The sequence below is a fragment of the Toxorhynchites rutilus genome, chromosome 3, assembly GCF_029784135.1.
Source record: "Toxorhynchites rutilus septentrionalis strain SRP chromosome 3, ASM2978413v1, whole genome shotgun sequence".
NCBI lineage: Eukaryota > Metazoa > Arthropoda > Insecta > Diptera > Culicidae > Toxorhynchites > Toxorhynchites rutilus.
Window position 1 is genome coordinate 255,964,098 of NC_073746.1, and position 15,729 is coordinate 255,979,826.

At 49.8% G+C, this 15,729-nt stretch overlaps 1 protein-coding gene across 1 annotated transcript in view; it reads left to right on the top strand.

The window, feature by feature from the left end:
• LOC129774148 (uncharacterized) overlaps positions 1–14,438 on the top strand; it is a 47,128-nt gene extending 32,690 nt beyond the window's left edge. The window contains exon 4 of the mRNA XM_055777845.1: positions 14,261–14,438. Within this exon, the coding sequence (XP_055633820.1) occupies positions 14,261–14,438 (178 nt within the window). The remainder of the gene's footprint in view (positions 1–14,260) is intronic.
• The last annotated feature ends 1,291 nt before the right edge of the window (positions 14,439–15,729 follow it).

Sequence of the window (15,729 nt, forward strand, 5' to 3'; positions counted from 1 at the left end):
GCACTCGCAGTACGCAGTGTGTATAACACTGCCCCGTCGGCAATAACACCAAGTCCCAGAACGCGTCCACGTCCCGGAATGCAAAGTGTCAAGTGTTGGAAAAGTCCCCCACACAGCGCACACAACACAACAGCGCAACGGTTTGTTGAATTTCTCACTGCGCAAGCCAGCACTCGCAGTACGCAATGTGTAAAACACTGCCCCGCCGACAATAACACTAAGTGCCAGAAAGCGTCCAAGTCCCCCCAGCATACAGCACACAACAGCGCTGCGCGAGCCAACCCCCGCAGTACGCAATGTGTAAAACACTGCCCCGTCGACCATAACACTAAGACCCAGAACGCGTCCACGTCCAGGAATGCAAAGTGTCAAGTGTTGGAAAAGTCCCCCACACAGCGCACACAACACAACAGCGCAACGGTTTGTTGAATTTCTCACTGCGCAAGCCAGCACTCGCAGTACGCAATGTGTAAAACACTGCCCGCCGACAATAACACTAAGTGCCAGAAAGCGTCCAAGTCCCCCCAGCATACAGCACACAACAGCGCTGCGCGAGCCAACCCCCGCAGTACGCAATGTGTAAAACACTGCCCCGTCGACCATAACACTAAGACCCAGAACGCGTCCACGTCCAGGAATGCAAAGTGTCAAGTGTTGGAAAAGTCCCCCACACAGCGCACACAACACAACAGCGCAACGGTTTGTTGAATTTTCTCACTGCGCAAGCCAGCACTCGCAGTACGCAGTGTGTATAACACTGCCCCGTCGGCAATAACACCAAGTCCCAGAACGCGTCCACGTCCCGGAATGCAAAGTGTCAAGTGTTGGAAAAGTCCCCCACACAGCGCACACACACAACAGCGCAACGGTTTGTTGAATTTCTCACTGCGCAAGCCAGCACTCGCAGTACGCAATGTGTAAAACACTGCCCCGCCGACAATAACACTAAGTGCCAGAAAGCGTCCAAGTCCCCCCAGCATACAGCACACAACAGCGCTGCGCGAGCCAACCCCCGCAGTACGCAATGTGTAAAACACTGCCCCGTCGACCATAACACTAAGACCCAGAACGCGTCCACGTCCAGGAATGCAAAGTGTCAAGTGTTGGAAAAGTCCCCCACACAGCGCACACAACACAACAGCGCAACGGTTTGTTGAATTTCTCACTGCGCAAGCCAGCACTCGCAGTACGCAATGTGTAAAACACTGCCCCGCCGACAATAACACTAAGTGCCAGAAAGCGTCCAAGTCCCCCCAGCATACAGCACACAACAGCGCTGCGCGAGCCAACCCCCGCAGTACGCAATGTGTAAAACACTGCCCCGTCGACCATAACACTAAGACCCAGAACGCGTCCACGTCCAGGAATGCAAAGTGTCAAGTGTTGGAAAAGTCCCCCACACAGCGCACACAACACAACAGCGCAACGGTTTGTTGAATTTCTCACTGCGCAAGCCAGCACTCGCAGTACGCAGTGTGTATAACACTGCCCCGTCGGCAATAACACCAAGTCCCAGAACGCGTCCACGTCCCGGAATGCAAAGTGTCAAGTGTTGGAAAAGTCCCCCACACAGCGCACACAACACAACAGCGCAACGGTTTGTTGAATTTCTCACTGCGCAAGCCAGCACTCGCAGTACGCAATGTGTAAAACACTGCCCCGCCGACAATAACACTAAGTGCCAGAAAGCGTCCAAGTCCCCCCAGCATACAGCACACAACAGCGCTGCGCGAGCCAACCCCCGCAGTACGCAATGTGTAAAACACTGCCCCGTCGACCATAACACTAAGACCCAGAACGCGTCCACGTCCAGGAATGCAAAGTGTCAAGTGTTGGAAAAGTCCCCCACACAGCGCACACAACACAACAGCGCAACGGTTTGTTGAATTTCTCACTGCGCAAGCCAGCACTCGCAGTACGCAGTGTGTATAACACTGCCCCGTCGGCAATAACACCAAGTCCCAGAACGCGTCCACGTCCCGGAATGCAAAGTGTCAAGTGTTGGAAAAGTCCCCCACACAGCGCACACAACACAACAGCGCAACGGTTTGTTGAATTTCTCACTGCGCAAGCCAGCACTCGCAGTACGCAATGTGTAAAACACTGCCCCGCCGACAATAACACTAAGTGCCAGAAAGCGTCCAAGTCCCCCCAGCATACAGCACACAACAGCGCTGCGCGAGCCAACCCCCGCAGTACGCAATGTGTAAAACACTGCCCCGCCGACAATAACACTAAGTCCCAGAAAGCGTCCACGTCCCGGAATGCAAAGTGTCAAGTGTTGGAAAAGTCCCCCGCACAGCGCACACAACACAACAGCGCAACAGTCCGGCACTGATATTAAGTCCAATTCGATAACACAATAACACCAAGGCAACATCGAGGGTAAGAATGCGCGTGTCAAGTGTGATGAAAAGTCTCCCCCACACAGCGCACACAACACAACAGCGCAACAGTTTGTTTAATTTGTCACTGCGCGAGCCAGCACTCGCAGTACGCAGTGTGTGCATCGGCCCGGCACTGGTATTAAGTCCAATTCGATAATACAATAACACCAAGCCAACATCAAGCACAGCACAGCACAACAGTTTGTTTTATTTCTCACCCGCAGTACGCAGTGTGTATAACATCGACAACGGCGCGTACATGACTATTGAAAAAAAAAAACAACACATTCACACATTGGTCACACATCATCATCTTTACCTACGGGAAAACTGAAACTGTTGGAAAAAAGTTCAACTATTGAAAAAATGTCAACTATTGAAACAAGTAACCAACTATTGAAACAACCAACACCTTAGGCACGGCCCAAGTACAAGTACGAGTTCAATAGTAGGGTTACCCCCCATCGGAATATGACCGACACCCGGCACTGGTACCGATTGCGGTGCGTGAACATTTCCCGACCCAGCATGGTGTCTCGGCTAGCGGTACAAGTCTATCCAAGGCACTCCTATAACGATGTCCCCAGTGTGGTATATACCCATACCGAGGCAACGTTGGTATGACCATGTTTACACTATTGTGGGGAAAGTTGGTGAGTGAAAAGTTTGAGGCATAACTTGCGAAGCTTGTATGGATGTTCGGTAGTACGATGCCGTACGGGTGGGGTCAAGTTACTGTCGGTAGGGTCGAACGTCTATCGAATCCAGTGAGTCTGGTCGGCACCAGGGAGGGTAAACCTTTTGAGCTTGTATCGAATCCAGTGAGTTTCGTGTGTCGAACCCCTACCCTCACTACGTGGTGAGACGTACGTACTCCAGTGTGTGGTGTCGTGTCGTGCGTTGAACGTCGAAGGGGCATAAGGCGATTGTGGCTTTCTCGTGTGCCATGCGAACCCTGTGCAGTACGGTGTGTCGAACATTGAAATACCTCCCATGTAAGACGCATCGCATCAGTGCAGCTAGTAGCACCACACGGGTAGTTACCGCTCTCTCGCTCCGAGTTTTTTTTCTCCATTGTTATGCCTCCTCAGCGTATGCTGTAGGTATGCAGTAGGGGAAAAAAAGCGTGCGCTCGCTCGCTCGTCTGTGTGTGTTGGGTCGTTTACATCAATGTGGTGCAGCTACCTCGTGATAAGCGAGCGTGGACATGTGAACAATACCCCCTCTCACGCTTTTATGCGTGCTAGTAATTGTGTATGGGAATCTTTTGGCTAGTGTATGGCTATCGTGTATGCGAACGAGGAACGAATTTACCGAGGATGAACGTTGTGGTGATGTTGTGCGAAGTTAATATACATGCTAGACATAAGATAGGCATGTGGATGGGTCACATTCGACTGCAACGTGGTGCGTGAGCGATGATATGTGCGGGTAGTCACACTGATCGCGCATAGGATGGCTTCTATTGATTTGTTTCAAAAGAACCTTCCTCGAGGTGCACGAACTTTCTCAACACTTGAGATGCCTTATGCTAGACATAAGATAGGCATGTGGATGGGTCGTATTCGACTGTAACACGGTGCGTGAGCGATGATATGTGCGGGTAGTCACACTGATCGCGCATAGGATGGCTTCTATTGATTTGTTTCAAAAGAACCTTCCTCGAGGTGCACGAACTTTCTCAACACTTGAGATGCCTTATGCTAGACATAAGATAGGCATGTGGATGGGTCGTATTCGACTGTAACACGGTGCGTGAGCGATGATATGTGCGGGTAGTCACACTGATCGCGCATAGGATGGCTTCTATTGATTTGTTTCAAAAGAACCTTCCTCGAGGTGCACGAACTTTCTCAACACTTGAGATGCCTTATGCTAGACATAAGATAGGCATGTGGATGGGTCACATTCGACTGCAACGTGGTGCGTGAGCGATGATATGTGCGGGTAATCACACTGATCGCGCATAGGATGGCTTCTATTGATTTGTTTCAAAAGAACCTTCCTCGAGGTGCACGAACTTTCTCAACACTTGAGATGCCTTATGCTAGACATAAGATAGGCATGTGGATGGGTCGTATTCGACTGTAACACGGTGCGTGAGCGATGATATGTGCGGGTAGTCACACTGATCGCGCATAGGATGGCTTCTATTGATTTGTTTCAAAAGAACCTTCCTCGAGGTGCACGAACTTTCTCAACACTTGAGATGCCTTATGCTAGACATAAGATAGGCATGTGGATGGGTCACATTCGACTGCAACGTGGTGCGTGAGCGATGATATGTGCGGGTAATCACACTGATCGCGCATAGGATGGCTTCTATTGATTTGTTTCAAAAGAACCTTCCTCGAGGTGCACGAACTTTCTCAACACTTGAGATGCCTTATGCTAGACATAAGATAGGCATGTGGATGGGTCGTATTCGACTGTAACACGGTGCGTGAGCGATGATATGTGCGGGTAGTCACACTGATCGCGCATAGGATGGCTTCTATTGATTTGTTTCAAAAGAACCTTCCTCGAGGTGCACGAACTTTCTCAACACTTGAGATGCCTTATGCTAGACATAAGATAGGCATGTGGATGGGTCGTATTCGACTGTAACACGGTGCGTGAGCGATGATATGTGCGGGTAGTCACACTGATCGCGCATAGGATGGCTTCTATTGATTTGTTTCAAAAGAACCTTCCTCGAGGTGCACGAACTTTCTCAACACTTGAGATGCCTTATGCTAGACATAAGATAGGCATGTGGATGGGTCGTATTCGACTGTAACACGGTGCGTGAGCGATGATAGGTATGGGTGGACATATCATTCGCGTGTAGGATAGTAGATGCTGAGCAAATCATAAACTTTTGAAACAGCCCAATAGCGATGCCCTTGGAAATTCCTATGGTGTGGCTATTGGTGTGTTGCAAAAGTTTTGGAAAGGATGGATCAATACTTATGCACTGCTTTCGGGGCCACATGTATATATTAAACAGTGGTCGGTAAATGGCTGAATACAGCGAACATATAACTCATTATGATGATCCATTTATGATGGTAGCCTATGATTCAGCAACTCCTATCTCTACCTCCCCGTGGTACCGACTGGGATACGAGCAACCTTCGGAAAGATCGAGTAACCAACCTCGGTGGGACCTTAGGTCGTATGCAGACAGAGAAGGGGGCACTCGGGCCCCAAAGCTTAAGGTGTGTATACGATCCGTGCCGATAGTTGAATGGTGGAAGGGGCGATACAAATATGAAGCCGCGAACGGACCCTGTGGGGTACCGGGGCAAACCTCACAGTAATGTTGCCCTTGCTGTGGTATGGCAGGGTAGTCCACAGTCGACCATATATTTTCCCTAGCGACTCGTGGGAACCACATGAAAAGCAAAACCAACCCAATGCGAAGATCGAAGCGTATTCATCACCCTAAGAAGTGTCCTTGTTGTGTTAACTCAGTGGCATCGTCGTCCTCATCGTCGTCCTCATCGTCATCATCGTCCTCATCATCATCGTCCTCGTCCTCGTCCTCGTCCTCGTCCTCGTCCTCGTCCTCGTCCTCATCGCTATTCCCTTCTCCGGTTATAGATATAAATCCGGATGAAGAATCGAAGAGCGAGCAGCAGTGGTCTGACCACCCATTAGCACCGTCATCGCCATCCGAAATGACACAAGACCCACTGTACGAAGAATCGAAGAGCGAGCAGCAATGGTCTGACCACCCCTTAGCATCGCCATCGTCATCCGAAATGACACAAGACCCACTACACGTGGAATCGAATAGTGAGCAGCAATGGTCTGACCACCCCTTAGCAACGCCACCCTTATCAGTATCATGGGAACCACTAGCATCGTCATCCAGAGTGATGCAACTACCCCAGTCCCCTTCTGTAGACATAGAGTCGTTTGATACACAGCAGACGATCCAATTAGACTCTCTGAAAGAACTCAGAGTTGTCCTAGAGCCGATAGATGCTAGTCAATATGATATACAAACCATAAGACTATCTAGAACTGAAACAAGAATGTTCATCTTGCACCACTACGACATGGGTGATTCAGTGTCGGACACCCTCTTGGCATTGAATTCCACATATGGACAAACTGTTACTCGTAGAACGGTTACGATGTGGTACAAAAGGTTCGATACCGACAGGAACTGCGCGGATCGTCCACGCAAAGGCCGTCCGAAGGCAATCGATAACACAGCAACACTGCTTGCTGATGTGAAACAAAACAGCCAGCAATCTACGAGGTCTATGGCCCAGAAATACAACTGTTCGGCAGCGACTGTTATGCGAACGTTGCATAAACTAAACTATGTGCCAAAAAGAATGGGATACCACCCACACAAGCTAGACCCAGTCAACCTTGCAAAGCGGGTGAAACTAGCCCAACGACTACTCAGACAAAGTGAACGAGACCAGGGTATGCTCGATAATTTGGTCACTTGTGATGAATCTAAGATACCCATGTTTGCGCCTCACAGAGGCATACATTGGATCGTAAAAGGCGCCATGCCGAAGACAATCGCCAAAGACAGGATGAATCGCAAGTGGAACATGCTCTGTGTGTTTTGGGATCGACGAGGCATTATACACTGGGAATTGCTAGACAAGGGTGTATCTGTTAACCGTAAACGATATCAGAAGCAGCTGGAAAAGGTGGCTGGTATACTGGGAGTGAGTAAACATAGGCCGGTACCCCTACTACACGATAACGCTCCGTGCCATAGGGCACATGAAACGATAGATAAGGCGAGGAGCCTGGGATTTAACATATTGAACCATCCTCCTTACTCACCAGACATCAGTCCATCGGACTACCATTTATTCAGGTCATTGAGTAATAAGCTTAGGAATAAACTCTTCAGGACTAAGGACGAGATGAGCGCATTCCTAAAAGAGTTCTTCGATAGCAAGCCTCCTACGTTCTATGCCAGAGGCATAGATTCCCTACCTGCGAGGTGGAAGCGGGTCATAAAATACGGTGGTAAATACTGCTTCTAGGTCAGTGTTATGTCATGTATGTTATGTGTTGTGTATCGTCCAATAAAAAAGAGAGAAGCCCCCCTAAATGTGTGGGGCTTCTCTCTTTTTTATTAAATTCCCCTGCGCCTTAATCTATGCAACACGCATTACATCTGGTTCTACGGCTAAGTCCCAGAAACGAGGTCATAAGTCGAAAAAATTCTAAGTCCGAACAATATTCTAAGTCCAAGAAATATGTTCCCGGATCACCCCCCATCGGAATCCGACCCACACCCGGCACTGGTACTGATTACGGTGTCCCAAGTTGCCCCGATCGAACGAGGTGTCTCTGCTAGCGGTATAAGCTGTGCACCATGTCCTGGAATGCAAAGTAGCATGTTTTGGCAAAGTCCCCCCCCCCAGCACAGCACAGCACAACAGTTTGTTCAATTTCTCACTGCGCGACCCAGCACGCAGTACGTGTAACAATGCCCCATCAGCATCGGCGCGGCACAGTAGCTTGTGCAGTATTGCCCTTGCGATGCGCTATGTGATGGGCGGGTGCGTCGTGTCCCGTAAGAGAGAAGTCCCACCGTGGTAGCTTAGTGCTGCCCGCGCTGGCTGCTTCTCTCTTTTTTCATTAAATCGCATTGCGCCTGGTAGTATGCAATCGTGCGTGTGTGTGAAATCATCCCATGGCCGGGAATAACAACTGTCAAGTGTTGTCCCCCAGCACAACACAGCACACAACAGTCTGCGCGAGCCAACGCCCGCAGTACGCAGCATCGGCGATAAGTACGATAATGCTATAACACCAAGTGCGTGTGTGAAGCCATTCCCCTCGCTGGATATTACTTTACTTTTTTTTTATTTCATCCTGCGCCTGGTAGTATGCAACCGCGTATGTGTGTGAAACCATTCCATGTCCTGGAATGACAAGTCTCAAGTGCACAACACCCGCACACCAGCACCCGCAGTACGCAATGTGTAAAACACTGCCCCGCCGACAATAACACTAAGTCCCAGAAAGCGTCCATGTCCCCCCAGCATACAGCACACAACAGCGCAACAGTTTGTTCAATTTCTCACTGCGCGACCCAGCGCGCAGTACGTGTAACATTGCCCCATCAGCATCGGCGCGGCACAGTAGCTTGCGCAGTCTTGCCCGGGTGCGTCGTGTTCCGTAAGAGAGAAGTCCCACCGTGGTAGCTTAGTGCTGTCCGCGCTGGCGGCTTCTCTCTTTTTTCATTAAATCGCTTTGCGCCTGGTAGTATGCAATCGTACGTGTGTGTGAAATCATTCCATGTCCTGGAATGACAAGTCTCAAGTGCACAACACCCGCACACCAGCACCCGCAGTACGCAATGTGTAAAACACTGCCCCGCCGACAATAACACTAAGTGCCAGAAAGCGTCCAAGTCCCCCCAGCATACAGCACACAACAGCGCTGCGCGAGCCAACCCCCGCAGTACGCAATGTGTAAAACACTGCCCCGTCGACCATAACACTAAGACCCAGAACGCGTCCACGTCCAGGAATGCAAAGTGTCAAGTGTTGGAAAAGTCCCCCACACAGCGCACACAACACAACAGCGCAACGGTTTGTTGAATTTCTCACTGCGCAAGCCAGCACTCGCAGTACGCAGTGTGTATAACACTGCCCCGTCGGCAATAACACCAAGTCCCAGAACGCGTCCACGTCCCGGAATGCAAAGTGTCAAGTGTTGGAAAAGTCCCCCACACAGCGCACACAACACAACAGCGCAACGGTTTGTTGAATTTCTCACTGCGCAAGCCAGCACTCGCAGTACGCAATGTGTAAAACACTGCCCCGCCGACAATAACACTAAGTGCCAGAAAGCGTCCAAGTCCCCCCAGCATACAGCACACAACAGCGCTGCGCGAGCCAACCCCCGCAGTACGCAATGTGTAAAACACTGCCCCGTCGACCATAACACTAAGACCCAGAACGCGTCCACGTCCAGGAATGCAAAGTGTCAAGTGTTGGAAAAGTCCCCCACACAGCGCACACAACACAACAGCGCAACGGTTTGTTGAATTTCTCACTGCGCAAGCCAGCACTCGCAGTACGCAATGTGTAAAACACTGCCCCGCCGACAATAACACTAAGTGCCAGAAAGCGTCCAAGTCCCCCCAGCATACAGCACACAACAGCGCTGCGCGAGCCAACCCCCGCAGTACGCAATGTGTAAAACACTGCCCCGTCGACCATAACACTAAGACCCAGAACGCGTCCACGTCCAGGAATGCAAAGTGTCAAGTGTTGGAAAAGTCCCCCACACAGCGCACACAACACAACAGCGCAACGGTTTGTTGAATTTCTCACTGCGCAAGCCAGCACTCGCAGTACGCAGTGTGTATAACACTGCCCCGTCGGCAATAACACCAAGTCCCAGAACGCGTCCACGTCCCGGAATGCAAAGTGTCAAGTGTTGGAAAAGTCCCCCACACAGCGCACACAACACAACAGCGCAACGGTTTGTTGAATTTCTCACTGCGCAAGCCAGCACTCGCAGTACGCAATGTGTAAAACACTGCCCCGCCGACAATAACACTAAGTGCCAGAAAGCGTCCAAGTCCCCCCAGCATACAGCACACAACAGCGCTGCGCGAGCCAACCCCCGCAGTACGCAATGTGTAAAACACTGCCCCGTCGACCATAACACTAAGACCCAGAACGCGTCCACGTCCAGGAATGCAAAGTGTCAAGTGGTGGAAAAGTCCCCCACACAGCGCACACAACACAACAGCGCAACGGTTTGTTGAATTTCTCACTGCGCAAGCCAGCACTCGCAGTACGCAATGTGTAAAACACTGCCCCGCCGACAATAACACTAAGTGCCAGAAAGCGTCCAAGTCCCCCCAGCATACAGCACACAACAGCGCTGCGCGAGCCAACCCCCGCAGTACGCAATGTGTAAAACACTGCCCCGTCGACCATAACACTAAGACCCAGAACGCGTCCACGTCCAGGAATGCAAAGTGTCAAGTGTTGGAAAAGTCCCCCACACAGCGCACACAACACAACAGCGCAACGGTTTGTTGAATTTCTCACTGCGCAAGCCAGCACTCGCAGTACGCAGTGTGTATAACACTGCCCCGTCGGCAATAACACCAAGTCCCAGAACGCGTCCACGTCCCGGAATGCAAAGTGTCAAGTGTTGGAAAAGTCCCCCACACAGCGCACACAACACAACAGCGCAACGGTTTGTTGAATTTCTCACTGCGCAAGCCAGCACTCGCAGTACGCAATGTGTAAAACACTGCCCCGCCGACAATAACACTAAGTGCCAGAAAGCGTCCAAGTCCCCCCAGCATACAGCACACAACAGCGCTGCGCGAGCCAACCCCCGCAGTACGCAATGTGTAAAACACTGCCCCGTCGACCATAACACTAAGACCCAGAACGCGTCCACGTCCAGGAATGCAAAGTGTCAAGTGTTGGAAAAGTCCCCCACACAGCGCACACAACACAACAGCGCAACGGTTTGTTGAATTTCTCACTGCGCAAGCCAGCACTCGCAGTACGCAGTGTGTATAACACTGCCCCGTCGGCAATAACACCAAGTCCCAGAACGCGTCCACGTCCCGGAATGCAAAGTGTCAAGTGTTGGAAAAGTCCCCCACACAGCGCACACAACACAACAGCGCAACGGTTTGTTGAATTTCTCACTGCGCAAGCCAGCACTCGCAGTACGCAATGTGTAAAACACTGCCCCGCCGACAATAACACTAAGTGCCAGAAAGCGTCCAAGTCCCCCCAGCATACAGCACACAACAGCGCTGCGCGAGCCAACCCCCGCAGTACGCAATGTGTAAAACACTGCCCCGCCGACAATAACACTAAGTCCCAGAAAGCGTCCACGTCCCGGAATGCAAAGTGTCAAGTGTTGGAAAAGTCCCCCGCACAGCGCACACAACACAACAGCGCAACAGTCCGGCACTGATATTAAGTCCAATTCGATAACACAATAACACCAAGGCAACATCGAGGGTAAGAATGCGCGTGTCAAGTGTGATGAAAAGTCTCCCCCACACAGCGCACACAACACAACAGCGCAACAGTTTGTTTAATTTGTCACTGCGCGAGCCAGCACTCGCAGTACGCAGTGTGTGCATCGGCCCGGCACTGGTATTAAGTCCAATTCGATAATACAATAACACCAAGCCAACATCAAGCACAGCACAGCACAACAGTTTGTTTTATTTCTCACCCGCAGTACGCAGTGTGTATAACATCGACAACGGCGCGTACATGACTATTGAAAAAAAAAAACAACACATTCACACATTGGTCACACATCATCATCTTTACCTACGGGAAAACTGAAACTGTTGGAAAAAAGTTCAACTATTGAAAAAATGTCAACTATTGAAACAAGTAACCAACTATTGAAACAACCAACACCTTAGGCACGGCCCAAGTACAAGTACGAGTTCAATAGTAGGGTTACCCCCCATCGGAATATGACCGACACCCGGCACTGGTACCGATTGCGGTGCGTGAACATTTCCCGACCCAGCATGGTGTCTCGGCTAGCGGTACAAGTCTATCCAAGGCACTCCTATAACGATGTCCCCAGTGTGGTATATACCCATACCGAGGCAACGTTGGTATGACCATGTTTACACTATTGTGGGGAAAGTTGGTGAGTGAAAAGTTTGAGGCATAACTTGCGAAGCTTGTATGGATGTTCGGTAGTACGATGCCGTACGGGTGGGGTCAAGTTACTGTCGGTAGGGTCGAACGTCTATCGAATCCAGTGAGTCTGGTCGGCACCAGGGAGGGTAAACCTTTTGAGCTTGTATCGAATCCAGTGAGTTTCGTGTGTCGAACCCCTACCCTCACTACGTGGTGAGACGTACGTACTCCAGTGTGTGGTGTCGTGTCGTGCGTTGAACGTCGAAGGGGCATAAGGCGATTGTGGCTTTCTCGTGTGCCATGCGAACCCTGTGCAGTACGGTGTGTCGAACATTGAAATACCTCCCATGTAAGACGCATCGCATCAGTGCAGCTAGTAGCACCACACGGGTAGTTACCGCTCTCTCGCTCCGAGTTTTTTTTCTCCATTGTTATGCCTCCTCAGCGTATGCTGTAGGTATGCAGTAGGGGAAAAAAAGCGTGCGCTCGCTCGGTCGTCTGTGTGTGTTGGGTCGTTTACATCAATGTGGTGCAGCTACCTCGTGATAAGCGAGCGTGGACATGTGAACAATACCCCCTCTCACGCTTTTATGCGTGCTAGTAATTGTGTATGGGAATCTTTTGGCTAGTGTATGGCTATCGTGTATGCGAACGAGGAACGAATTTACCGAGGATGAACGTTGTGGTGATGTTGTGCGAAGTTAATATACATGCTAGACATAAGATAGGCATGTGGATGGGTCACATTCGACTGCAACGTGGTGCGTGAGCGATGATATGTGCGGGTAGTCACACTGATCGCGCATAGGATGGCTTCTATTGATTTGTTTCAAAAGAACCTTCCTCGAGGTGCACGAACTTTCTCAACACTTGAGATGCCTTATGCTAGACATAAGATAGGCATGTGGATGGGTCGTATTCGACTGTAACACGGTGCGTGAGCGATGATATGTGCGGGTAGTCACACTGATCGCGCATAGGATGGCTTCTATTGATTTGTTTCAAAAGAACCTTCCTCGAGGTGCACGAACTTTCTCAACACTTGAGATGCCTTATGCTAGACATAAGATAGGCATGTGGATGGGTCGTATTCGACTGTAACACGGTGCGTGAGCGATGATATGTGCGGGTAGTCACACTGATCGCGCATAGGATGGCTTCTATTGATTTGTTTCAAAAGAACCTTCCTCGAGGTGCACGAACTTTCTCAACACTTGAGATGCCTTATGCTAGACATAAGATAGGCATGTGGATGGGTCACATTCGACTGCAACGTGGTGCGTGAGCGATGATATGTGCGGGTAATCACACTGATCGCGCATAGGATGGCTTCTATTGATTTGTTTCAAAAGAACCTTCCTCGAGGTGCACGAACTTTCTCAACACTTGAGATGCCTTATGCTAGACATAAGATAGGCATGTGGATGGGTCGTATTCGACTGTAACACGGTGCGTGAGCGATGATATGTGCGGGTAGTCACACTGATCGCGCATAGGATGGCTTCTATTGATTTGTTTCAAAAGAACCTTCCTCGAGGTGCACGAACTTTCTCAACACTTGAGATGCCTTATGCTAGACATAAGATAGGCATGTGGATGGGTCGTATTCGACTGTAACACGGTGCGTGAGCGATGATATGTGCGGGTAGTCACACTGATCGCGCATAGGATGGCTTCTATTGATTTGTTTCAAAAGAACCTTCCTCGAGGTGCACGAACTTTCTCAACACTTGAGATGCCTTATGCTAGACATAAGATAGGCATGTGGATGGGTCGTATTCGACTGTAACACGGTGCGTGAGCGATGATAGGTATGGGTGGACATATCATTCGCGTGTAGGATAGTAGATGCTGAGCAAATCATAAACTTTTGAAACAGCCCAATATATCCCGAAGCTGCGAAGTGGTGTGAAGAGGGCGATGAAAAATTGCCAATGGTGTCGAATCAAGAAGAGTCGACCGCAAGTACCTACTATAACACCTCTACCGGTTGAACGATTGATGCCGTTCCTGCGACCATTTAGTTACGTTGGCGTCGACTATTTTGGGCCAATCGAGGTGACATTGAGACGACGCGTACAAAAAAGGTGGGTTGTACTTTTTACATGCCTGACGATCCGAACAGTGCATTTAGAGATTGCACACAAATTGAACACTGACTCGTGTATCATGGCCATACGGAGATTTGTGCTGCGTAGAGGCCCACCAATTATCATTTTCTCCGATAATGGTACCAATCTGAAGGCAGCCAACAAGGAACTCCAAGAGCAGATACGTCGGATCGGGACAGGCTGTGCCAATGTCTTCACCAATGCCAAGACTCGTTGGTGCTTTAACCCACCATCGGCCCTCATATGGGGGCATATGGGCGTATGGTACGGACGGTCAAGACGACTATGGCAACACTGAATACGAACCGTAGAATGAACGATGAAACTCTTTTAACGGTTATCGCCGAAGCTGAAGAGATCGTTAACTACATTGGTCTACATGCCGCAAGAGTCAACGGACGCTGAGGCGCTCGCGCCTAAACATTATTTGCGTGGTACCGTTACAGAGTTGAAGGATCCTTGTATCGCACCAACACGTCAGGCTGAAGCGCTTCGAAGCACTTACCAGAGGTCTCAGTACATCGCCGATGAACTATGGAAGCGGTGGCTAAAAGAGTATGTCCCTTCGTTGAACGTGAACAGCAAATGGCTGGAAGACTCGAAACCACTTAAGATAGGCGACCTAGTGTTCATCACAGACGATCAAAATCGCAATGGATGGGTCAGAGGGCGAATGGACAAAGTCATCGCAGGCAAGGATGGCCGTGTGAGACAGGCAGAAGTTCACATTTCCGGTGGACTGTTCCGGCGACCAGTAGCTAAACATGTAGTCATCGAGATCGGGTCATCAGGTAAATCTGACCAGGAAGCAGGTTCTGGACAAGGTTTACGGGGGGAAATGTTGAAACCACTGGGCACTGAAACCCAAGTGGCCGAATTCACTTCGTCTGAGTGACAGCAGCCCTGGCAACCGGAAAACAGTTTGAGCGAGAAACGTCAAAGGAAGCCATTCTTTTTCCGATACAAGAACAATCCAGATCAAGACTGAAAAGTTCTAAGAGAGTCTAGATATTTAAGTCGTGGGTTTTATGGGAAAGTTGGATCTGATAAAATGTTCTTTACTGACGGTTCATTCATAAACGGGTCCACGGGCTTCGGCATCTTCAATGAAAATTCCAGTGCCTCTTTCAAACTCAAAGATCCTTGTTCCGTGTATGTCGCTGAACTGGGTGCGATATATTACGCATTAGGGATCATTGAAACATTGCCCATCGACCACTATTTTATTTTTTCAGACAGTCTCAGCTCAATAGAGGCAATCCGCTCAATGAAAGTTGATAAACGCTCATCTTATTTCCTAACAAGAATAAGACAACTATTGAGTGTTTTGGTCGAAAAATTATTCAAGATTACCTTAGCATGGGTTCCCTCTCATTGCTCGATTCCGGGGAATGAGAAAGCGGACTCGCTAGCTAAGGTGGGCGCTTTAGAAGGCACACTTTTTGAAAGGCAAATTGCTTATAATGAATTTTTCCACATTCCTCGTCAGTATACGCTCGTAAGTTGGCAGCGCATGTGGAGTGAAGATGAGTTCGGTCGTTGGTTACACACGATTATCCCTAAGGTCTCGACGAGTGCATGGTTCAAGGGATTGAATGTAGG